This window comes from Myotis yumanensis, unplaced genomic scaffold (assembly GCF_028538775.1).
Source record: "Myotis yumanensis isolate MYYU_CA2020_CCGP unplaced genomic scaffold, mMyoYum1.0.hap1 SCAF_3, whole genome shotgun sequence".
NCBI classification, from domain to species: Eukaryota; Metazoa; Chordata; class Mammalia; order Chiroptera; family Vespertilionidae; genus Myotis; species Myotis yumanensis.
In genome coordinates, this window is record NW_027223754.1 from 180,227,113 (window position 1) to 180,253,406 (window position 26,294).

At 35.9% G+C, this 26,294-nt stretch overlaps 1 protein-coding gene across 3 annotated transcripts in view; it reads left to right on the top strand.

Moving 5' to 3' along the window:
• The window catches only part of KRAS (KRAS proto-oncogene, GTPase), a 44,206-nt gene that overhangs the window by 9,175 nt on the left and 8,737 nt on the right, over positions 1-26,294 (top strand). The window contains exons 3-6 of one of the 3 annotated variants that reach the window (XM_070410540.1): positions 16,581-16,759; positions 18,099-18,258; positions 25,231-25,346; position 25,483. In XM_070410540.1, coding sequence (XP_070266641.1) covers positions 16,581-16,759; positions 18,099-18,258; positions 25,231-25,346; position 25,483 — 456 coding nt within the window. Of the gene's footprint in view, positions 1-16,580; positions 16,760-18,098; positions 18,259-25,230; positions 25,355-25,482; positions 25,484-26,294 lie in introns of all 3 variants that reach the window. The other 2 variants (XM_070410539.1, XM_070410538.1) reach the window with 2 other exon arrangements.

Here is a 26,294-nt window from a genome sequence, read left to right on the forward strand (position 1 = left end):
CCTATTAAAACATTCTGTTTTCAAAATAAGGTAATAGCAGTTTTGTAAATGAAGTTCTCTTCAAGGCTGTGACCAGCTCTTCCCCCCCCTTGTAAATGAGTGCCCTCTACTGGTCAATTTATTTGCTTTTATAATGAATAACAGTAAAATACCTCCTAAATTTGGAGATTTTTCCTATTTGTGTGTGTGGGTATGATCATTTTATAAGTATATTTTATTTAAAAGTTTTATTTGTTTGTTTAAAAATCTAAAGTATCATAATTTACTCCCTGCTAATTAAGATTACTCTGTGGACTAGTTTAGCCTGACTAAGTATGTGGGTGAATGTTTTTGACTAAGAAAGGAAATGTAGCCTAGTAAGAAAAAAGAGGGGAGGTTATTTTGCTTGAGGGAATAAAAAGTGGCACAGTGGCTCTGAATTTCTTTACATGCATGCAGGAGTGATGTGTTAATTGGGTGTGAGGAAGGGTCTATTCACAAGTGGCAAATTGTGGAAGTTCATATTTTGTAGATTTTTATAGGATTGTGGAATAGTTGTGATCACCTGAATTTTAGAACAAACACAAAATTCAGGTTCTGTATTTAGGTCAATTTAAGAATAAGTGTTTACTTAATAATAACTATTTATTAGACCTAAATGTTAAAAATTATTGGACATGTGTTATTCTTATTTGAGTTTTTATAAATACAAAGCTTTAAAGAAATACAAATGAAAGTTGATAATGGCAGTAAGTGAAAGGAAAAAAATGTTAATGGGTTAGCATCTCTTAAGAGGATTCTGGTTTAAACAATGCAATCAATTCTTTAAATTCCGTAAATATTTTTCAGTGCCCACTTTGTACCATATAGTCTTCCTAGGGGCTGGAGACACATAAAGGAGCAAAGGGACCAAATCACTGTCTTCATAGGACTTATTAGTCTTAGATGTATTTTGAAGAGCAATGTTTCTAGACAGTGATTCTACTTTACATATAACTTAATTTAGAGGCTTTATGCTTTAGGAGGGCAGTAGATTTCTTTCAGCTCTTAACGATATTATTTATTATAGTTTCTAGGTTTATGGAACAGTTATAATATTGTGATCTTAAATTAGAGAGAGCCCTAGCCTTTTTGGCTCAGTGGTTAGAGTGTCGGCCTACAGACTGAAGGGTCGTGGGTTTGATTTTGGTCAAAGGCATGCACGTACCTTCGTTGTAGGCTCCATCCCTGGCCCAGGTTGGGGTGTGGCCCAGGTTGGGGTGCATCCAGGAAGCAACCATTGATGTGTCTCTCACATCGATGTTTCTCTGTCCTCCTCCCTTCCACACTCTCTCTAAATCAATGGGATAAATATTCTCCGCTAAGGATTAACAAAAACTTGTAGATATGGGTAACAAAAATAAAATATTTGAGAGGATTAAATAGGGACATAGTGCTTATCTTACATAATTTTTCAACTTTTTATTTTGAAAACTTTCCAATTTATGGAAAAGTAGTAAAAAGTTAGTATAATGAATACCAGTTACTCTTAAAATAGACATACTTGCTTTATATATGTGTGTGTATGGCTACTTTCACACTACAGTGTGAGTTGAGTAGTTTCACTAGAGACCAATTACTATCTGGCCTTTTATAGAAAAAGTTTGTCAACCCTATTCTAACAAGAAGAGCATTCCCTTATATAATCACAATGCAGTGGCGAAATTTAGGAGATTCAACATTGATATAAAAAAAATTATCTCATATATAGCCCATAATCTAATTTTGTCAGTTCCCAGAATGTTCTTTTTTAACAATTCCTTTACTTTTTTCTGATCTAGGATAAAAAAATTAGTTGTCATGTCTCAAAATCTCTTAATCTACGACAGTTTCTCAGCTTTTCTTAGTCATTCACAACAATGGTACTGTTTAAAGAATTCAAACCAGTTATTTTGTCTGATTTTTCCCTCATGATCAGATTCGGTTTAAACAGGTTTGGCTGGAGGATACTACATGATGTTATGCCCTCCTCTGTGCATCAAATCAGTAGGCACAAGTTTGTCCCATTATTGATGATGTTAACATGATTATTAGGTTAAGGTTATGTCTGTTTTCTCTCTGTAAAGCTATCTTTGCTTCCTTTATAATTGATAATGTACTCTGTGGGGAGACACTTTGAGAATACCCTGTTCTCCAACATATTTGCACCCAGTGAGATGTAGCATACACTGATAATTCTCACCAGAAAAAATTACTACCATAGTGGATGTAAAACGGTAGTTAATTTTCTGACTCTGTCATTATTTCTACATTTATTGGTTAACATCTACCATCAATAACGGCTCTCTATTTTCTTGTCACTCTCCTTTTTCATTTGTTTGGTTTGTCATATTTGTACTAGTATGAACTCATGTATTATTTTTTTATTCAATGTGTTAAAGTCTAATCCTATATTTATAGTGATTCTCAAATTTGGTTTTTATATAACCAGTGGAATCCCTTTCAAACTGGCCTCTATCCTTTTGGCATGTTTCCATCAGTTTTTGAGCTCTTCCTTACTCTGTCACAGTTTGTTCCAGGTTCACCTTGTTCTTTCCATGGCCACACCCTGGATTCAGTCACTGTCCAAAGAACCCGAATTCCTTTTAGTGGGGAATTATATTTAAAAAAACCTGGATGTTAGGTACATTTATTGCAATTGAGGAGTCACTGCTTCTAGACCTTTCCCAATGGACAGAGCTAAGAAATATCTTGTATTTAAAAATCATGAGTTCATTCTTCCTCACCTCCTTCCATATTTTCATTCTACCTTGTATAAATTTTAATGTTAAACGTTAGACATGTCGATATGAAAATGATAATGTTGGTCCTAAATTCTTTTCTTGGAGTATTATGTAAATAACACAAATTAAGTGACTTAACATTAAGTTAGCTTCTTTATTTGTATAACTAGAGGTCTGGTGCACGGATTCGTGCACCAGTAGGGTCCCTTGGCCTGGCCTGCGGGGATCAGTGGACCTCTGCGCCGCTGCAGCCTGGCCTTACCTGCCACCTCGTGTTGGGCTCCAGCCCGTTATCTGCATTGATCCCGCACAGCATGAAGTAGTGCGGGAAGTGGTAGGTGGTCAGGGAGGAGCCTGAGCCCGCGCTGGGCACTGTGCCGCTCCCACTCACCCTGGCCCTGCTGTGCCCGGTAGGCTTGCTGCCGCTCCACTGAGGTCTCTGCGCCCGTCCTAGCGCTATACCAGTGTACCCATGACCACGTCATCGCAGCCTCACGGAGAAGTGGCTGCGGGCTCGCACCCAGTCAGTCTCGATGGTGGGACTGGGAGCCATGAGCTAGGTGCCTGTTGATCAGCTGAGCAGCGCTCCCACCGTGGGAGCGCAATGACCACCAGGAGGCAGCTCCTGTGTTGAGTGTCTGCCCCCTGGTGGTCAGTGTGCATCATAGCTACCGGTTGAGCGGTTGTTTAGGCTTTTATATATATACACTAGAGGCCCAGTGCACGAAATTTGTGCACATGGTGGGGGGTGGTCCCTCAGCCCGGACTGCACCCTCTCCAGCCGAGACCCTTCAGGGGATGTCTGACTGCCGGTTTAGGCCTGATCTCTGCGTCGGATATCCCTCTCGCAATCCAGGACCACTGGCTCCTAACCGCTCACCTGCCTGCCTGCCTGATTGCCCCTAACCCTTCTGCCTGCCTGCCTGATCTCCCCTAACCGCCTCTGCCTGCTGGCTTGATCACCCCTAACTGCCCTCTCCTGCTGGCCTGATCACCCCTAACTGCCCTCCCCTGCTGGCCTGGTCACCCCTAACAGCCTCTGCCTCGGCCCCCCGCCACCGTGGCCTTGTCTGGAAGGACGTCCGGATGGATGTCTGGAAGACATCGGTCTAATTAGCATATTACCCTTTTATTAGTATAGATAGATTGGGATTAAATATTTTTCTCCATTGAGGAAAGTAAGGATCCTTTAATTTTCAAAATATTCTTAAACCATTTAGGAAAATATTTAGGAAAAGATTGAGCTATTTGACTACATAAAAAATTAAGACATCTTTAACAAAAATACAAGACAAATGGAAGTCTGTGAAAACTATTTGCATCATATATCAACCAGGAAGCTCTATTATATAACTTTTAGAAAAAAGCAAACATCAAAAGGGAAAAGGGGAGGATAAGGATATAAATAGCCAACCTATCCACCAAAAATAAAGAAATAAATGACATATAACATAAAAAGATGTCATTAATGTAGAAATCAAGTTCAAACAAATAACATTTTTACTTTTATATTGGCTAAGATTAAAATGATAACAGTGCTAGGAAGGGTATGGAGAAGTGTGTACTATTTATGCTATAAGTGGGAGTATGTAATCTTACAACTTTCTGGAGGTGTTTGGCAGTATGTATTAAAATGTAAGCTGCATGTCCTTTGACCACTTCTAGGTCAATTCCAATTCTAGGAATTTATTGCAAGGATTCAATCAGTTGGGTAAGTGTTTAAGATGAATACACAGGGATGCTTATTGCGGTATTTATGATTTTTAAAAGTGGAAATAATCTACAAATCTACCAGGGAATGGATGAAGTAATTTATGGCTTATCTATACAAATTATATTATATATAGTTGTTGAAAAGCATTTGATAGATCTACGTGTACTGATGTTGCAAAATGTCTATTACATAAGTTACACCTCATAATGATAGCACATCATGTAGAGTATGATTCCATTTATCTAAAACAATGAATATGAACATAAAGTATTATAGGACATATGTCAAACTTTCATTTTTTGTGGTATTTGGTTTTTAAAAATGAATATTTACTGTTCGAAAGATAAAAGTAAATATTCACTTTTGTGGGAGAAAAGTCCCTCATGTATTAGATACAATTAGATTATTTCATATTTACTGTTTTCCTCCCTTTTAAAGCCTCAACAAATTGGTAATGGTGATGTATCTTGGGTAAAGAAATTAGTATCAGGCCAATTAAAGAATAACATAGATATATAATACAAAACATGAAAAGTCTGTTGGCATCTGTAATTATTAGAATTTGATCCATGATTGTATAGGCCTCACATTCTGACGTTGGCACCAAGTAACAGTTTATGGGACAATACCACATGACTTCAACAGGTGACAGATGTGTGCTTATAATATCTTTTTTTTTAAATCTCTTGTGCATATTTTCCTTGAATTTATTGAGATTTTTGGACCAGTTTTATCTCTGGGCAGTGGTACAAATTCTGTTCTCTCTAATCTTAAACTAAGATCCAACATTCTCATTATTTCAAGCATTTGTCATTGTAAAGATGTCTTTTTTCTTTATCTTTTTAATAAATGTCAATAAAAAATTGTGTCATGATAACGAGCTGTTTTAGCACCTTGCACTCTAGTCAAAACAGAAATCCTCATGATCCTCAGAGACTTAGTTTTCCTTCCCTGGAACTTGTCCTTCTCCATTATATTTACTTTGAAATACAGTGATTGGTTTTGCAAAATATATTCCAAGTGTAAATGTCCAGTGATCTTATAAGGTCAGGATACTATGGTTGTTTTATACATATAGTTAGTTCCTAGTAGCCAGTGGTCTGCCCCCTACCTTTTTGGCTTATAATAACATTTGCAATGTGTAATATATAAAATAATAGTTAAGTTTTATAGTACTTGTCATTTTATGAGGGGATTTTCATGTTATGAAATTCTAATCTGTATTCAGAGACATGTGTGTTATTTACCCACTTTTACAACTGAAGGGATAGTGGTTAAGAGTAGATGAGAGATAAGTAATTTGCCCACGCTCATACCACAAATGAAGTTCGGTGACTGCCCATAGATTGAAGATTCAGGAGTATATCTCTAGCCTAGACTTCTGTCCTGAGCATCAGACCTATATATCAAGCTGCCTACAGCTCATAGCCACCAGAACAATCCACAAATATGGGGAATTCAACATGCTCCAAACTGACTCCTCTTTTCCTCTACTCTTCCTTTTGTTTCCATCCCTAATCAGTTAGCTCTGCCATTTAAAAAAATTGAGATATAATGCACATAGCATAAAATTCATCCTTTTAAAGTATACAGTTGAATGGTTTTTAGTATATTCACAAAGTAATGCAACCATCACTACTATGTAATTCCGTAACATTTTCATCCATAACATTTCTTCTTTCAGAAAGAAGCCCCATAACCCCACTCTGTCCTACCAGCCCCGGCAACAACTAATCTACTTCCTGCCTCTGTGGATTTACCTATTCTGAACATTTCATGTAATTGGAATCATACAATATGTGGTCCTTTTGTCTGGCTTTTTTAAAATGTAGGATAATGTTTTCAAGGTTCATCTTTGCTGTCATCACATACTTCGTTCCTTTTATGGCTGAATAATATTTGGTTGTGTGGATATATCATATTTTGTTTATCCACCAGCTGATGGACATTTGGATTGTTTCCTCTTCTGGTCTATTTTGAATAGTGCTACTGTAAACATTCATGTACAATCTTTTGTGTGAATGTATTTTCAGTTTTCTTGGGTATACCTAGAAGTGGAATTGCTGGGTCATATGGTAGCTTTATTTTTAACTTTTTGAGATGTCAGACTATTTTGCACAGTGGCTGCACCATTTATATTCCCACCAGCAGTGTGAAGTTCTGCCAATTTTACCCATTAAATATTTCTCAAAACTATTTATTTATTTATTTATTTATTTATTTATTTATTTATTATATGTACATATTATTGATTTCAAAGAGGAAGGGAGAGGAGAGAGAGAGAAACACCAATGATGAGAGAGAATAATTGATTGGCTGCCTTCTTCATGCCCCTCACTGGGGATTGATCCCACAACCTGGGGCATGTCCAGGAATTGAACCGTGACCTCCTAGTTCATAGGCCCATGCTCAACCCCTGAGTCACACCAGTTGGGCATCTCAAAACTATTTAATCTTCACCTATATAACTGTTGCTGCCTTAGGTCAGATTCTATCATTTCTTATAATAGTTTCCTAACTCATCTCCCAGCCACCAATCTGGCCCTTTTCTATAATTTTCCATAATACTAATGCTGACAGTGAACCTGGTATATCTGATCCTCCCCTCCTACTTAAAAACCGTTTATTTCATTGATTTAGTCTAAGATGAAGTTTAAAACTTAATATGGCATTCAAGACCTTCCATAAGTTGGCCTCTGTGTGATTGTCCAGTTTTCTCTTCATCTGTGTACCTGTAATCCCTCCAAGCTAAAGTTGTATTGAACTTCTTGTGCCATGTATTCAACATACTGTTTCATGTTTTTGTGCATTCTCTTTGTTCCTTCCTGCCTGGAGTGGCCCTCCCCTCCCCTGTCTTTCTTAATTCATACAAGCAAAGATGATCTCGCCTTCCTGTGTGTCACTGTTGCACTTTGCCCTGCATATAGTATTGCAATATTGCATTGTATTTTAGTTATCTGTTTACATTCATATCTTTTCCACAGGCCTAGCTCCTTGCGGTCAGAGACTTTGTACTGTCTGGCACAGTATATGACACTTAAAAGACTTTTAGTAATTGTTCTATGATGTGAGGGAGAAAGTAGGTTGGTGGGGATGAATTAATAAACCTGTGTTTATATATCTCAAATTTTTTTTTTTTATTAAATCTTTATTGTTCAGATTATTACATTTGTTCCTCTTTTTTCCCCCCATAACTCCCCTCCTTCCAGCTCCCACCCCACCCTCCACCCTCACTCCCCACCCACTGTGTTCATCCATAGGTGCATGATTTTTGTCCAGTCACTTCCCGCATCTCCCACACCCCTTTTCCCCCCAAGAATAGTCATTCTATTCCCTTTCTATGACCCTGATTCTATTATAATCACCAGTTCATTCTGTACATCAGGTTATTTATTCACTTGATTCTTAGATTCATTTGTTGATAGATGCATGTTTGTTGTTCATAATTTGTATCTTTACCTTTTTCTTCTTCTTCCTCTTCTTAAAGGATACCTTTCAGCATTTCATATAATACTGGTTTGGCGGTGATGAACTCCTTTAGCTTTTCCTTATCTGTGAAGCTCTTTATCTGACCTTCAATTCTGAATGATAGCTTTGCTGGATAAAGTAATCTTGGTTGTAGGTTCTTGGTATTCAGCACTTTGAATATTTCTTGCCATTCCCTTCTGGCCTGCAAAGTTTCTGTTGAGAAATCAGCTGACAGTCGTATGGGTATTCCCTTGTAGGTAATTGAGCCTCTTTCTCTTGCTGCTTTTAAGATTTTCTCTTTGTCTTTTGCTCTTGGCATTTTAATGATGATGTGTCTTGGTGTGGTCCTCTTTGGATTCCTTTTGTTTGGGGTTCTCTGCGCTTCTTGGACCTGTAAGTCCATTTCTTTCTCCAGATGGGGGAAGTTTTCTGCCATTATTTCTTGAAATAGGTTTTCAATATCTTGCTGTCTCTCATCTTCTGGCACTCCAATAATTCTGATATTAGACCGCTTAAAGCTGTCCCAGAGGCTCCTTACACTATCTTCACACTTTCGGATTCTTTTTTCATTTTGCTTTTCCAATTGGGTGTTTTTTGTGGAATCTTTGGTTTGATTCTTGTGCTCCTCTGGTCTGCTATTGGGTATAATATTCTTTATTTCAGTCCGTGTATGCTTACTTTCTAATTTCTTTATCGTAGCATCGAGGGTCTCATTAGTTTTCGTGAGGCTCTGCACAAATTTATGGCAAGCCCTCAAAATTGCGATTCTTAGCTCCATATCCTCCATTTCTGTCATGTTTTTTTGTCTCCGCATCTTTTATGCTTTCTTGGTGCACCCCTTTGTGGTCTCTGTGCACAGTCTTGTTCTAGCCAAGCCTTAATTGTTGTAGTTAACACTAGAGGGATTTGACCACCAGGCCGACTGGCTGTAGGAATCAGCTGCATGGAAAACGTCTGCCTTCTGGGGAGGCGCTAATCCAGCCTTTGCCTGAGGCGATCGGCAAATGGCTGTGCGCAGGGTTTGGGCGGGGCGGGGTCAACAGGGCGGGCGGAGGGAGCAGTTATGGCCTCGCTCAGTCCTGTTCCCAGAGGCTCTGCTTCTCAGAACCCCGGCAGCCGCTGCAAACCTCGGAGAGAAAGCTGCCCTCAGGTTCCAACTGACGCCGGATAATCCCGCTTCTCCCGTTTGAGTCTGGGTCCCTAGAGACTCGCCCGGATCCGGAGCCCAGAGTCTGAGACTCACTCCCGACAGAAAACGACAACCGCGCCCTCAGCCACCAGCCCGCTTTGCGCGCGCACCTCGGTACCTTTGTATTTTCCACACTGCGCCGCCTCTGAGCCTCGATTTGCTGTTCTCTTTCCTTCTAGTTGTAGAGTCTCTCTTCAGCCAGCCTTCCTGTGGTTCTGGGTGATGTCCGTTCCGTCTTTTAGTTGTATTTTTGAAATGGTTGTTTGCGGCAGCGGTCTCCGGTGTTTACCTACGCCGCCATCTTGGTCGTTCTCCTATATCTCAAATTTTTTGCTTCTTCCCTATTATAATTCAAACCAGGCTATTGTACATGTTTCTGTGAGAAATTAGCTGTCTATGACAACCTTTGGTGGCTTATAATCAATAGTGTGGAACATATTCTATGATGAATTCAAATATCTTTTAGAAGTTACACTTGAACATTAGAGAGTAAAGGTTTCTCATTTTTTCCTATAGGTATTAAGAATACGTGAAAAGTATTCCAATGCTTGACGCATTGAGAAAATATTATAAACATTTCAAGAGTAAATCCCCAAATATTACTTTAGCTGATATTTCCAGCAGTCCTGTTCATATTTACAAGAGCTTGAGGATGGAGATTAAATCGGATAATACTTGTAATATGTTTATCACAGTTTTGACATACAAGTAAGGGCTCAGTAAATGTTATAATTATTATTAACTAGTAGCCCGATGCACGAAATTCGTGCACGGGGGTGGGGAGGTGAGGGGTGGGGCCAGACCCCTCAGCCCGACCTGCACCCTCTGTCATGTTCCGGGACCCCGGCCGCTCCGGGCCTAGGCACAGGCCTACAGGCTTGGGGCGGCCTGGCTCCTGAGGCCCCATTTTATCAAGAGAACAAAGTCGGCGTTAGTTACAGCCCTCACCGAACCCAGTACAGTGCATCTGTGTGTACAACTGCCTCATTCATGTGCCTGCTTCGCCCTACTGAATTACTAACATCTTGAGGACGTAGCTCTGTCTTATCCTGCTTCACCTTCAGTGCCTGGCCTGGTGCCAGGGATCTGAGAGGGTTTGCTGAGAGTGAGTGAGTGAGTAAGTGAATGAGTAAGTGAATGAGCAAGCAGCTACGGGGTGGGAATTTCTGCCCCGTTGCCATGGCGACATGGCAGAAGTTTCTGCCCCGCTCCCAGCAGTGGCCCGGCTCCCCTCTCCTGGCTGCTTATTTCCCGCCCTGCTCCCAGCAGCCCGGCACCCCTCTCCTGGCTTCTTAGTTCCCGCCCTGCTCCCAGCGGCCCAGCGCCCCTCTCCCAGCTGCTTAGTTCCCACCCTGCTCCCGGCAACCCAGGCCCCCAGCCACTCCTTCAGCAGAGGCCAGGGCAGGCAGGAAGCTTGGCTTTCTCCATCGCGGGGGCAACCAAGCCTCCTGCTTGCTCCAGCTCCGAGACTGCTGGCCGCCATCTTGGTTGGGTTTATTTGCATATAGTCGCTCTGATTGGCTGGTGGGCGTGGCTTGGGGCGTAGCGAAGGTATGGTCAATTTTCATGTTTGTCTTTTATTAGATAGGATAATAATAGGGTTACCTTTAGTAAAAGTTATTAACTTCTTTTAGGGGTTTTTGTTTACTATAGTATGTCTTCCCATGTCAGGGTTACTGCCTGAATTAGAAAACTAAGTTGACAATGTTAAAAGATAACATACTGAGTAACTGGTTATTAATTATAATAGAAAAATGGTAAAACAATGTCTTGGTCAATGAATTTAATCTCAGTTTGAATCATTTAGTCTTAACTTTCAAATTCCTCTAATGGAGCTACAGATAAGTTTCTATACATAAAACAACACTTGAAGGCATGTTAATAAACTGGTACAAGTCGTAGCAAAAACAATGAAAATTTTAAGTGGGCAAAGGACATAGAAGATGGGAATAAATATTAAAATAAAACTATACAATATTATTAGTCCTCAAAGAAATGAATATAACAATAAGAATTTTCAGCCTGACAGGTGTTTAAAGAAAAAGAAAAATATAAAACCCATGTTGTGAGTGGTGATTAAATGGGTACACTCTTAATGCTGTATGAAAAAGTAATATAATGAACATGTATGCACCAACCAGATTTTTCATATCGTAGCATTCTGCCACTTTTGGTTTAGATACTTTTTCTTTTTTAAGATGTAAAACTTAATACAATTGAAGGCCCCTGCAAGTGTTTTTAAATCTCTGTATGTATTGTTTGGTTTATATTTTTACATTAAAGGTTTTATATTATCTAAAATTTGATTGACTACATTCACTAAAATACTCAATATATTATAATTTAAAAATTTATAACTTAATTTTTAAATATAATTTAAACTATTAAACTTGTATTTTGATAAGACAGTTTTATAGTGTCTGCACTTATTTACATTGAATGGATTCATTTATTAACGGACAGTTCTAATTATTTGCTATTTTCAAAACTTACACATAGAGTATATAATGGTAAGCATAACAGATGTGAGCTTAACCATCATGGAGTTTAAAACCTAATAGGGGATACAGATTTAAACAATTACACAAGTAAGTACCTAGTTACAGATCAAAGTACATGATATGAAGGAAATATAGAGGTGCTAAATTAAGAGAATGCTAAGTCCTTTGGATTTTATTTTGGAGAATGAAGGGATACTATTCAAGGACTTTAAGCAAGTGAGTGACATTTAAAGTGAGTGACATTTAAAAAATAATTACTAGCTGCTGTATGGAGAATGTATCATTTAAGAGTAACCACAGGGATCCCTGCTAGGAAGCAGTTGCAGGAGATTGCATAAGACAAAATGGTATTAGGGACTAGGGTACTGGTGCTGGTGGGTGCTTGGATTTAGAGTGTATTTTGAACATAGATCAATGGTGTAAGATTGTAGGTTGGTGTTAAATACCTATGTAATTTTTCTTTGTAAGATATTTTAGGATGCCTGCCATGTTAAGTGTATTTCTATTGTAACTATCATTTCAAAGGAAATAAATCATATTTCCTTAGCATAATTTATCAAAAGTGGCATTACTGTGTCAAATGCTATGAGCATTTGTGTGGTTCTTGATAACTACTGGAATTGCTTTCCAAAAGGATTGTGCCTGTTTATTGTATCCCTATAAATGTTTAAGTTCTATCTATGATTAGCTTCTGCCAGTATAGTATATTTCATTTAGAAAAGGTTTTGTTTTTAGTACTTACATAAGCATAACAATAGTACTGTGAGAGCGAGAGAAAATATATGGAATAACTTTCTTGCATTTAATATTTTATTATGTTGCGTTAAAGTGACTTTATTTTATCCTAGTTTCCAAAAGATGTTAGTAATCTGTGTACCTGATCTAAAAGTTTATTTGTATTTGAATGGCTGGACATAATACTAATTAAGAATGTTAGGTTTTGATCCTTTTCTTGCTCTATTCCTAACTAGTTTCTTTTTAGAATCTGTGGTTTTTAAAATTGGTTGGACTTGAGTAACCTGTACTTTCTCAGGGAGATGGTTTATATTTTAAGTATAAAAGGGATAAATAATATGTATTGAGAATACTCCATACTTGTGAAAAGGCATTTTATTAGCATGGAGCAGGATTGGCAAACTTTTCTATAAAGAGCCATATGGGTCTGTCACATAATCTTTGTTTTATTTTTAAATAACCATTTAAAAACGTAAAAACTATTCTTAGTTCATGGGCCAGACATAAACAGGTGGGCAGGATTTAGCCTGTGAGCAATAGTTTGCTGAACTCTTATTTAGACTCTAGTCTTGGAAAGACCTTACACTGATGATTAAATTTTTTTCTACTTCCATATACTTCTTCCTAATGTCTAACCTGAAGTTGGAACAGAATCTTTAGTATTTATATACTGTTTTTGTTGTGCTTGTTTTCTGCTTTGTTATTAAACCTGTCAGTTCTTTTTTTCAGATCATGCTTTGCCTTTTAACATCTTTGTTCTTAAGTTTTTACCAAGTGGCACTGCCTTTTTATATAGCTCAGTGACTACTTAAAAATTAACCTTGGCAATAATGAAGTTTTAACCTTCACCTATTATTTTTAATAAGATTCTACTCGTTGTTTTTATGTAGGTTGTAGATTACTTTTTTCAATAACTGAATATGACACAGAATTTAGCTGTTAATTATTTTAGGTTTTAGAAGGGAAAAGGTCATAGAAATGAGATAGATGGGTGAATAGGGAGGGGCTGCTTTCCCAGTCTTTTCGATGGAATATTCATCATGGAAATGTGTTACGAAATACATAAAGAAACTACAAATATGCCACATTAAATACTTTTGAAACACAAAGTATTTGAAAATTTTGTAAATGGGACTTTATTGAGCTACATTTTGGCGGCATTATATATGTGGGCAGATGGTGAGTAATCTCCCAGCCACACCTTAGGTCTAGACTTGTGTGGCTCCAGTCTTTTAATTTTATTGTTGGTAAACATTTTATATTTAAAGACTAAGGAAACTATCAGCTCTAAGGTTAACTTAGGTTAGTATTGGTAAGTGAAGAACATGAGGTGACAGCAACAGGTAAGGAAATCTTTTTGATCTCTAGCCATACCTGGGTAATGAATGGGTTGATTCTAAGACACTGTACTTTGCTCTCAATTCATGCTCTTTATTATACTTCAAAAACACTGGTTTTTAACATATTATGGGAGTTCTTTCAAGTAGTTAATTAAGGGAGTAGGCGAAAATAATAAAATGTCAACCAAATGTTTGCATTTTTTGTAAAGAGCTTCCTGCTTAGAAAATAAATATCCATCCTTTTTTTCTGACTGGTGAAATAATTTTTATTATAGACAGTATGGAAAATGCAGTTTACTTTAAAAGATAAGCATTAGATCATAGTCTAACATGGTAGTCTTTCACACTTTTAAAAATGAAAAGCCACAGAAGGAATACATTTAATAGCATCGAGTACAAAAAAAGATAACAGCCTTTATTAACATTTTTATGTAATACCATAAGTTTTTAAATATATGTACGGGTACAGCTATACTGATATATACATATATTTTATTGGGATCATGTTACATATGCAGGGTGGGCAAAAGTAGGTTTACAGTTCATATGGAAAATGATACAAAAATAAATAATTCCAGAATAAACTTGCACACTGACAACTGTAAACCTACTTTTGCCCATCCCTGAGATACATATCTGTATTCTACTGTGAACATTTAAAAAATATTTTATCAAAAACATGACCGTTAATGACCATTCTCTTTTTTAATGATGGAATGGTCTATAAAGTAATCCATCAAATAAAGACACTTTACTGCTAAGCCCTCATGTAGAACAATGAGAAACAGTGCCCTTGGTGTATACTTTATACCTATCATCAGCCTGCCTCTTATTCCATGACTTCACATTGCACCATTCCGTTTTCCTTATTTATTTATTTTTTTAGGCTTATTTTGGCAGAGTGTGTGAAATCCTTTAGGCATGAGTATAAATCAAAAGTCAAAGAAAATCAGATTTTCATTTTAAGATTCTGTTGATGTTACCCACCCCCTTTCCTTACTCAATCTTAGCGTTGCCTAGGTTTTTTAAGATAGCCAGCCATCTATTCTCCCCCACAGAATTTGCCGATAGAAGTCGTATTCGTTAGAGTTATCATAATATCCACCTGGCTGTGAGATAGTGTTCCCAGGATTTCAGAAATGGATAAGGGCATTAAATCCTCAGTGTAGACCATTTTCTTTGTATTCCTTTGACTATAAGTAAAATAGATGCATGACATTTATTTGTAAGCGGATTGATTTTTTTTTCCTTGCCATCTAAACCATCCTGAATAACAGAGTTGGTAGAGCTATTCCATTTTTGTAAAAACTATTTTTTATAAGAGTTTGGGTCTTTTTATTACTTATATGTGCACTTCCATTGTTGAATCTCTTTGTATCAGCCTTTTAAAAATTGTGGTAATATATATAACATAAGATTTACTATTGCAGCCATTTTTAAGTGTACAATCCAGTGACATGAAGTAAATTCACAGTGTTGGGCAGCCATTAATTCTGTTTTCATTATCCCAAACTAAAACTCTGTATCTACTGGACAATAACTCTCTAACCCCTCCTGCCCCAGCCTCAGGTGACCTCTATTCTACTTTTTGTCTCTGTGACTTGACTTATTTTAGGGTCCTCATGTAAGTGAAATAATAGTTATTTGTCTTTTTGTGTCTGGCTTATTTCACTTAGCCTACTGTTTTCAAGGTTCAGCCATGTTGTACCATATATCAGAATTTTCATTTTTATGACTGAGTATTATTTTATTGTATTTATATATCACATTTTGTTTATCTACTCATCCTATATAATAAAAGCCTAATATGCTAAGTGTCCGGTCATCTGGTGACCGGTCGACTGTTAAGCCAATCAAAGTGTAATATGCTAATGATATGCTAAGGCTGCTCAACCGCTTGCTATGACATGCACTGACCACCAGGGGGCAGACACTCCGACCGGTAGGTTAGCTTGCTGCTGGGGTCTGGCTGATTGGGACTGGGCGAGATGGGGCTGGACATGCCCTGGAGCTCTTCCACAGTCCCTCCCCGGCCAGATCGTGCATTGGTGGGGTCCCTCTGCCTGGCCTGCACCCTCTCGCAATCCAGGACCCCTTGGGGGATCACGGAGAGCCAGTTTCAGCCCAATCCCACAGGCCACTCCCCTCGGGAGGGCGCCAGATGCGGGGCTCATGGCTGGCGAGTGCTGCTGTTGTGGTGGCAGCGTGCAAGCCTCTCCCAATTGGGACTGATTGGACGCGAGCCTGCAGCAGGCGCAGTGGGGCCGGGATGAGCGGGAGCAGCAGATAGGAGCTGCAGGCGGCATTGGACTGCGGGTTTCGGCCCAATTCCCGCAGGCCACCCCGAGGGACCCCACTCATGCACAAATTCGTGCACCAGGCCTCTAGTCTGTTAATAAACACTTGAGTTGTTTCTACATCTTGGCTATTGTAAATAATGTTGCTCTGATTCCCTGCTTTCTATGCTTTTGGTTATATACCAAGGATTGGAATTACTGGATCATATGGTAATCTTATGTTTTACTTTTTGAGGAACTACCAAATTGTTTTCCACAATGGCTGCACCATTTTACTTTCCCACCAGTGGTGGCCAGGGATCTAGTTTCTTCACATCCTTGCTAACACTTATTATTTTACTTTTTTTAAAAAAAAAAATAATAGCCATTCTAATGGTTGTGAAGCTGTAACTCATTGTGGTTTTGATATGCATTTCCCTGATGATGTTGAACATATTTCCCTATGCATATTGGTCATTTGTCTATCTTTTTTGGAGAGATGTCTATTCAAGTCATTTTCCCAGTTGTGACAGGTTCTTTTTCTTGAGTTGTGTCTAACACTTTTTTAAAAGTAAAAGGTACCGTAATAATCTAGACTGTGTTTCTCCCTTCTCAGGATTCCTACAGGAAACAAGTAGTAATTGATGGAGAAACCTGTCTCTTGGATATTCTCGACACAGCAGGTCAAGAGGAGTACAGTGCAATGAGGGACCAGTACATGAGGACTGGGGAGGGCTTTCTTTGTGTATTTGCCATAAATAATACTAAATCATTTGAAGATATTCACCATTATAGGTGGGTTTAAATTGAACATAGTAAATTGACATTGAGGACTAATTGTATCTTCCATTTATTGAATCTTTGCTAATCACCATACATAAATTATCTAATTTAAATTTTAGAATAATTATGAGGTAGGTAATATCCCTGTTTTACAGATGAAGTTCTTGAGAATTAGATAAGTTGAGTAACTTGTTCCAGCTTGCATAGATGGTGGTGCTGGGATTGGAACCTAGGCCTGTTTGACTCCAAAAACTGTGCTTTTAACCACTCTACACCAGGGAAACAAGGCTGTAAGCTAGAGCTATCATAAAAATGAAAACCATCAACAAAAAATAGGAAAATGTAATTGAGGCAGTGTCACTTAAGTAGCCTTAAAAATAATCAAGTATATTTAGTGCGGAATTTCTTGGAATCGGATATTAGCTATTTAAGAGGAGGAAAACACACCCACAACTTTGAAGTTGTAAAAGACAGGTATTAGAACAATTACAGTTTTTAAAGAAACTGATAAATCAGCCTAAAACTGACTTTTTTTTTAAAAAAAAGATAATCACTATTAAGTATAGTTTATATTGTTTCTTTGAGGATTTACAGTTTTCATAAAATACATATTCAGCAAATATCCCATTCATTGGTTATGTTTTAACAGTGAGTTAGACTAGTAAAGAGGTTTAACATTTCTTACAGCATGCTTTCTCTGTAGTCTAGTAATAAAGGAAAAGAAATTTGGGTGCTTGGTAATATTTTTGTAGAAAAATTGATGTTTTATTTCATGCTGCATCTTTGAAATTCACTTAAAATTTAGAAGGAATTTAATTTTACCACAAATTTTAGTGCTTATGCACATCTTATTGAAAAAGAAGGACTTTTACAGAATAAACAGGGTAGTACACATAGAAATAAAAATCTTTCTACTTGTTGCTCTTTTTTGTGAGAAAAATGTGAAAATTAATGTTATAATTCATGGTCTTATAAAAACATTTTTAATTCTATACAAACATTTAACAGCATATAGAGTATATGTTTCTAAGATTATAATTTTAAAAATTAGGCATATCTTTTTTGTGGTCTAGAATTTTCAATATTTTCTGTTTTTTCATGTGACCTAACTGCATATATGAACCTATTAGGTTGTAGTTTTAGTATATTTCTAGGTATTACATCTTGTAAGAGACATAGAAGTTCTCTCTTTAAGATGGGGAAAAACAATACTGAAGAGGAGACACAAAATTTGGTGTGATGGGAACCAGGAATTAAATTAAAAGTCTTCGCTAGGCCATATTTTATAAGAAAGGTGTGTACAATTTTTGTATTTCTAATACCTGTCATGCAACTCTTTTTTCCTCCCCAGAGAACAAATAAAAAGAGTCAAAGACTCTGAAGATGTACCTATGGTCCTAGTAGGAAATAAATGTGATTTGCCTTCTAGAACAGTAGACACAAAACAGGCTCAGGACTTAGCAAGAAGTTACGGAATTCCTTTTATTGAAACATCAGCAAAGACAAGACAGGTAGGTAAAACTGTAATAAATACAAATCTATTCTCTTATCTATATCAAGTGATTTTAATTAACCATAGTGTACTAATATATCTCCTAATAACATCATTTTGGGGGCAGGAAGGCTAAACATAAATAAATGTACATACCTGAGAGCATAACTATTCTATTATTGAGTGTAATTTATCAGTTTTTCCTACTGCTATACTAAAATAGGAAGTAAAACTAATTATTTGGAAAATGCTCCTTTAAGGATATGAAAGGGCAGTACTTCTTAATCCAGTCTCCATGCTATTACTTTTGGCTTTGGTTTCTTTCCACATGGAACATTCTCTTCAACTCAGCACATCTTACATTCAAGAAATGTGGGAATTTTTTATTTATTATTATTTTTTTTGCTGTGATGTTTATAAAATGAAAGAACGGGAACAAATATTGAGTTCCCTGTTTTGGAAGTGCTTTTAAGAGTCTTATGTCATATGTTTCTAGGTTAAATTTTGTTGTATTTGAAGTATTTGACTTTGGTAGAGTTTTTGTAAGGATATATTTTAGGAGAAAGTTTTCAGTAAAGCAAGAGACTATTTAGAAAATAAATAGAAATTCGCAGTTATTCGTTTACTGGGTTGTTCTGACAAAAATTAATGCCAGTTTGATCTTTTGTTTTTAAAATTACCTATAATTTATTTATTTATTTATTTATTAGTTTATTAATTTTTTTGTTAATCCTCACCCTGGAATATATTTTCCATCGATTTTTAGAAAGGGTAGGAGGGAGGAAGGAGGAGAGAGGGAGAGGCAGAGGGAGGAGGGGGAGAGAGAGAGGGAAGGAGAGGGAGAGGGAGAGAGAAACATCGATGTGAAAATGAGACATGGATTGGTTGCCTCTTGCACACACCCTGACTGGGGCCGGAATCAAACCTGCAACCCAGATATGTGCCCTTGATCAGGAATCGAACCCATGACCCTCTGGTGCTTGGGCTGATGCTCTAACCACTGACCAACACTGGCCAGGGCCCAAAATTACCTAAATTTTAAAAGTAACTTTTCTCTAGTTAAAATAAAATAATTTCAGTGTATTATTTAACCTACCTGTATGAAATAGAGTTTAATATATAAAAAAAGTCCTATTTTAAGTCTTTGATTTATAAGTTAAAGAAAGACTTGATATACACTTGATATACAGCACTACACTTTACTTTAGAGGAATTAAGATCTTATTCACATTGCTTCCCAGGTCCAGAGGCTGAGAAGTTTGGTTTTTGTCTTCTTTTTATTGATTGTCTCTGACTGGATTCCTTGTTTTCAGTTAGAGGGGAGGTACTCAAAAAACATGATTATAATATTCATAACTTTTTCCCCATCATTTTCTTATGAAAAATTTACAAATATAAAATTAAAGGAATTTTATTGAAAACACTTGCAAACCTACTACCATTAACAATTTATTAATTAACAAATATTGAGTTCCTGTAGTGGTTTGCTCTAGTTGTAACTTTTAAAAGATACTTTGTGAACTAGTTAACATTTTAGTTTAAATTTTATAAAGAAAAAAACCTAGGAGACTGCCTAATGTAAAGAATTGCAAATAGAGCAGTGTTTCTCATACTTTAATATGCATAGGAATCAACGGGTGTTTATTCAAATCTAGATTCTAATTCAGTGCGTCTAGGTTGGGACCTCTGATTCTGAGTATATCCAACTGACTCTCAGGTGATGCTAACTTTGGTACCTGGACTGTAGTTGTAGTAGAAAGGCAATAGAAGACAGTAAAAGGAAGTCTTATTATTCCCACAATGCTGCCTTCCACTTCTCATTTGATGAACCTAAAATAGCTGTCTTCTTTGTTTGTTCTGTGGTTACTATTTTAGAAGTATTAGTTCATTCTTAGAGTTTGATATTAGTGCTTTAATATACCACAGCATTCATAATTAATCAGAAAACTACCTGGTTTCCTTTTAAAATAGATTTTTAGGCTTTATGCTATTTTTGAGGGGGGGGAGGAAGGTAAGGAAGTTGTATGTAGTGTTTTTGATATGGAGGTGGATTAACTTAAATTTGCTTTGTAGACATTTATGTGGATCATCCAATGAAAATATAGAGTGATGTAAAGGAATTCTTTACTTCTTAGCCTTCTAGTGCTCACCTTATGTTTATATACTGTTTTATTGGTATCTTTATATAATTTATGTTGCTAAACTATAACAGATACTTAGTTTATGATCTTTGTTTTATTACATAGACTTGTTGATTTGCCTTTCAGAAGTTTATTCATCTTCTTCTGTTTAAATTAATTTGATATTTGCATGCTTTTGGAAGACTTTATAAAGCTCTATTCAAGTACTAATTGTGGAAATTATAAAATGAAATGTAAATCTTACAAATTTTGTATTCATTTTTTGTGTGAAAATTTGAAGCCCTATTTTCTGCAGAGTATTTTATTTGTTACTTATTTGCTATTATTTGTTATTTGAACAAAATAAATATGCATATCCTTGTTGTATTTTATCAACAACTACTTATTTTCATGCCCTAGATTTTGGCCTTGAGCAGGAACCTAAAACAAACACCAAAAAGCATTGTATTTAAGGTAGTAGGAACAGGACATTCATTTAGAGCTTCTCATACGTCAGGGGCTGGCACAGTTTCTCTGTTAAGGGCCAGATAATAAGCATTGTGAGCCACAAGCGGTATCTGTTGCATTTTTTCTCTTATGTAACCCTTTAAAAATGCAAAAATCATTCTTAGCTTTTGGGCAGTACAAAAAAAGAATGTGGCTACATTTGGCCTTCTGGTTGTAGTGTACAGATGCCCAAATTCTTCGGGGAACTGTATTGTTTGGTTATACATTAGAAGTTAGGGCAGACTTTTCAACTTAAAATTACTAATGTTAGCCTGTAAAAATCTAAAGTAAAACTTATGCATTCTGTGAAAGGGAAGTAGGAGGGGGGAAAACAGGGAAATTTCTCCTAATACTTCTTTAAGATAAGGGTTGCAGAATATATATTTCAGCAACTTTAAAATGCCCAATATATGGCTAGGGTATAGTGAATTATATTTCTTTATAATCATTTTAATCCACATCTGAAAGGCTAAAGTAATGTTTATTTTCTGCTAGTGTGCATTGTGTGTGGTCCCCATGCTCCTAACTGTGTAAAGACTGCTACCTGGTTTACATTTATCTGGGCAGTTAGCAGTTGCCAGATTTTCCTGGCTTCTTTGGGCAGTGAATGGCAGTGTGGGCAAAGGCTGTTGAAACCAAAACATTGACACCGTGGTAGTCAGCTGTGTGTTTTCCAGTATGCTACAATCAAAAGTGGGAGGTTCAGTAAAGTGGATGACAGAAGCAGAAGTCTCAGCATATTTGCTACTCCTGATTCAATTTTTTGTTTGTTTGTGTGTTGTTTTTTTGTTTTTTGTTTTGTTTTTTGTTTGTTTTTGCTTTTTGGAGGTCTCAATGTGAGCATAATGTGAAAATTAGTTTTATGAACTTAAAAATGTTGAGTGATCCTGGTTTTTATTGGTAATTTCTGGATACTGAAAATTAGTTGTTTTAAGACCTGCATTAAAGAAAGTTTTGATCAAATCATTTTAACAAAACAAAACAAACAAAAAACCTATGTATCATACTTTTATTTATTAGTAGTTGAATTTGTGTACATGAGGTCAATATTTTGAACATTAGCTTTTTATGAGTTAAAAATAGAACAGTTACTGAGCACCTCCGGTACACCATACTTAGCTTCCTGATTAGTGGTATTACTGCATTTCAGTTTTCAAGGCTGTAGTTTGCAAAGTTTTTTGAGAAATTTGGCAATGCACAGTTCCTTTTCAGAACACACCTTGTTCCTCCCATTCCTCGCCCCCAAAAAGGCTAATATCTTGCATGTGACTGTAGTTAGGGTGATAGAATGTTATTTCCTTGAGTTTGCAAGAATTTTTGCAGGTAATAAGCCATTCAGTAGGAACAAATACTTGCTTAAAATGAAATCTTAGTTGAAAGTATTATAGACACTAGGATATGGAATGATGCTGTTAACAGTTCTTTAGTATGGAGTACTCTATTGCCTTAGTCTCACAAGTATGTTTTCAGATAGTAGCTGAGCTGAAAATGTCAAATATCTTGCTTTTTCAAAAATATTTACGTTTAAACTTGTACACATTTGTTCCTTCATAAATATTCCCGTTCTTAATGAACTTAAAAATGTTGAGTGATCCTGGTTTTTATTGGTAATTTCTGGATACTGAAAATTAGTTGTTATAAGACCTCCATTAAAGAAAGTTTAATTATTAAGTGCCAGTTAATGCTTAGCAACTAGCCACAGCTATAATTTCTTTAAAAATTACCTGCAAATTTTGGAATGTGAAACCATTGTTCTGTGTCAGTGCCAGTGGTTTAAGGTGCATAAAGGATAAATAATAATCACTTGATGTCAGTATGACCTTAAAGCATATAACCAAGAAATAAGAAGTATATAAGTCTGAGAAAATATGGTAAATAACTGATTCCTTAAAATATAATTTAAATTTTCTATTAGTCAAATTTAATGAAAAAGTCATTTTGGAATAACTTTTTCTGTGTTAATCATTTTAGCAACTGAGGTGCTAATACTGAATATTTTGGTGGTGGGTAGCAATCTCTTCTTTTTAATCATTGGCTTCCAATTCTCTCTCTGCATTGCTGGAAACAAAATTATATATTCTGGCATTGGTGATGGGGATGTGCACACTTATAAAGTAGACTCTTTCAGACTGATTTTAGAAATAAGTTACAATCAAACTTTGCTTCTGCTAAATTAGTAGAGGACCAAAACCCTGTTTTTCTCCTCTCATAAAATGTTTGAGTACCTCTACATTGACCTTGTAACTTTCAAAAACAGGAGTAGTAAATCTTTACATTCTTAACAAATATGAGCTTTTACCTGGTTTGTTTTATTTATTTATATATATATATATGTATATTTTTAAATTCTTGCATTTATTTTCAAATTTAAAAAGTATTTTTATGATTTAAAAATAGAATAGTTACTGAGCAGATTTAAAAAGTATGTTAAATATATTAAATGCTAGCTCATGCTTTACATTTTACATGCTTTACAAAAGTCATTTTAATGCCTTAAATTATTTATATTATTTAGCAGTGAGAATTTCTAATATATAATTTTTTAAGGACTTAGGAGTAAAAGTAAATCCTCTCCTTGAGAAATAATGGTAAATATAAAATATTAAAAATCTTATATACAGGTACAAGTGGTAATGTAATTTAAAGTACAACATATTTAATGATTTCAGAAAATTATTGGATATTTTTATTTTGTAGTTAGCTAGTAGTTGATTAAATTGATTCCATTAAAAATAAGGTACACATTTTCTAGGGCTATAGTGATTTGTATATTAGATAGCTGAATAAAAATGTAAGTAACTTTTGAGATGTACATTTTAATATATAATTAAAATATTATTTAAATGCCCACTTCTTAACTGAAACTTAATTTTATGAATTTTAAGTTAAAGCTTTACTTTAATGGTAAATTACCAAACTCTACCAAAGCAGTTGATATATTTTTGAGATAAAAATTAATGAATTGAGGTACCTTCTTTTCCTTTATTACAAGCAATGGATATGCAGTGACTTTGGCATAAAGAAATTAAGCCTTATCTGTCAATTTACTGCAATTAATACTAAAATGGCTGATTCTCTGTGCCTGATTTAATTTAAAACTACAAATCATACATTTGGCATGTATTAGCTTTTTAGGTGATAAGTCCATTTGGTTACATTTGGTTCATAGAAAGACTAATATAACCAGTTTTAGAGAGTTAAAATATTCCAATCTCCATAGTAATTCATTCTTAAAAATTAAAATAAAAAAAACACTAAGCTTGAAGTTAAATGTGCAATAAAGCAGACCAGCTTTCTTAAACACTTCATTCTTTGAGAAGAATACACACAAGTATTACATCTTTTAAGTTAATTTGCACTACATGTAGATGAATATTTGTGTGAGTTTCTCTTTTAGATGTAAGCTTCTACTTTGATGATATATTTTTCAGGACAAAGCAGCAGTACAGTTAACTAAACATTTTGTCCCACTTGGCTAATGCCTAATTTTCTGGACTGGAAAATATATTGTTGATCTCCATATATAATTGTGTTTGTCGCCATAATTTTCTTCCCATAGCCTTAAGCAAAAGTCCTTTTCGCTTATTTAGAATATTTGAATTAGAATGCTAGAAAGTATAAGGTCTATATAACTGGATAATGTTCTAAAAATTATTTTTAAGACTTATAAATATAAAGAATGCACTGCTGCTGTTTTTTGTGTATCTTAAACAATTCTCAATGTTTAGAATTTAAATAATGTAGTTATCCATCCACAAAAGTCCCAGTTTCAGCTTCACTTGTCCATCCTAGAAATTCATTGGACAGTGTTGTAATTGAAGATAGAACTTAAGATTCCAGTCTCTTGACCTGACTGTATTTTGAGGTGTGTGTGGGGTGGTTTTTTTTAAAAAAACAACAACAAAGGTTAAAATCCTTTTTGTACCACTTTTCTCATCCCCATGTGGGGTTGGAGTGGGAGGGGTGGGGGTCAGTGCTATATAAAACATTTGTTTTCCCTAAGTCAAAGAAATAATTTAAATCTAACTTTAGGTTTTGATTAATTCTGTGACTAGCAAACTAAAATGATTGCACTAATACCTGTACTTAAGTTTTTCAGAATCTCCCCTAATTGCTAATTTGAATTTTCTAAAAAAAAAAAAATCTAATTACATTACAAAACAAAACTGACTTTAAAGAACAAACCAGGATTCAAGCCATATTTTAAAATTGCATCCCCAGTTTTATACAAGCAATCTGATGTCTGTTTTAAAAAGAAATTTTTAAGTAAAGCTCATAATTTCAAACTTCTTGCACATGGCTGTTCCAATAAATTACTATTACCAATGAAACAGACTTTAAAGAAGTTGTGTTTTACAATGCAGAGAGTGGAGGATGCTTTTTATACATTGGTGAGAGAGATCCGACAATACAGATTGAAAAAAATCAGCAAAGAAGAAAAGACTCCTGGCTGTGTGAAAATTAAAAAATGCATTATAATGTAATCTGGTAAGTTCAGCATATTAATTTTGGCAGAAAGTAGATGTCTTTTAAATGGAAAAAAGGAGCAACCACTTTAGGACTACCTAGTTGTGGGCTTTTAATTTGAAATATTAAAAGAAACCTCAGGGGAGGAGGGTAAAGGGGTAGATGAAAAATGTGAAGGGGAATAAGAGGTAAAAAGAGAAACTAAAAAAATTTTTTCTTGGAAGAATTCAAAGTAAAAAAAAAATGTATCTTTTCTTGAAAAAAAAGAACCCTGTAGTAAGTTTCCATAATTAGCACTCTGGTGTCGGGTGAATTTCCCGCCAAAATATAAGATGGCGCGGGCAATTATTTAGGTTTCCCGCGCAAAATCAGAGTTAGTTTAAAATGCCTATATCTTTTGAAGTATGGGTTCGATTGAAATGGGTATGAAACGGTTCACATACGCAGGTAGGTATCTTTGAAACAAATATTTGGTAATACGCAGTTACAATCGGCCCGAATTTACACGTTTCCCGCACTCCACCGCAAATCTATATGAACCGAGTTAAGACGGCTCCCACTGAGTACGCGCAATTCACGCGAGCCGACTTAACTCGTTTCCCGCAACCCAAGTGTTAGTATATTGGAATTTTTAGTTTAATGGGTTTTAATTATAATTGAGGCAGTTTTGATGGCTATAGACTACATTTGTCACAGGGTCTAGGAAGAAAAAAATAGAAGAAACTGTATTATATAGAATTTATAATAAGGTTGAATGTCCCAGAAGGTAGAAGCCCTTTGCTAATAATTCTACTCACTGGCATCAACATCTCTTTTCACCCAAGTTAGAAAGTGGGAAGTCTTCAGGTGACTCCTGCTTCCTTCCTTTTACCCCCATTTGGAGACAACCACAAATTCCGATGATGTCACATTCTAACTTTTACCACATCATTAGTTCAGTCCCCTTTCGTTTCCTGCTGGG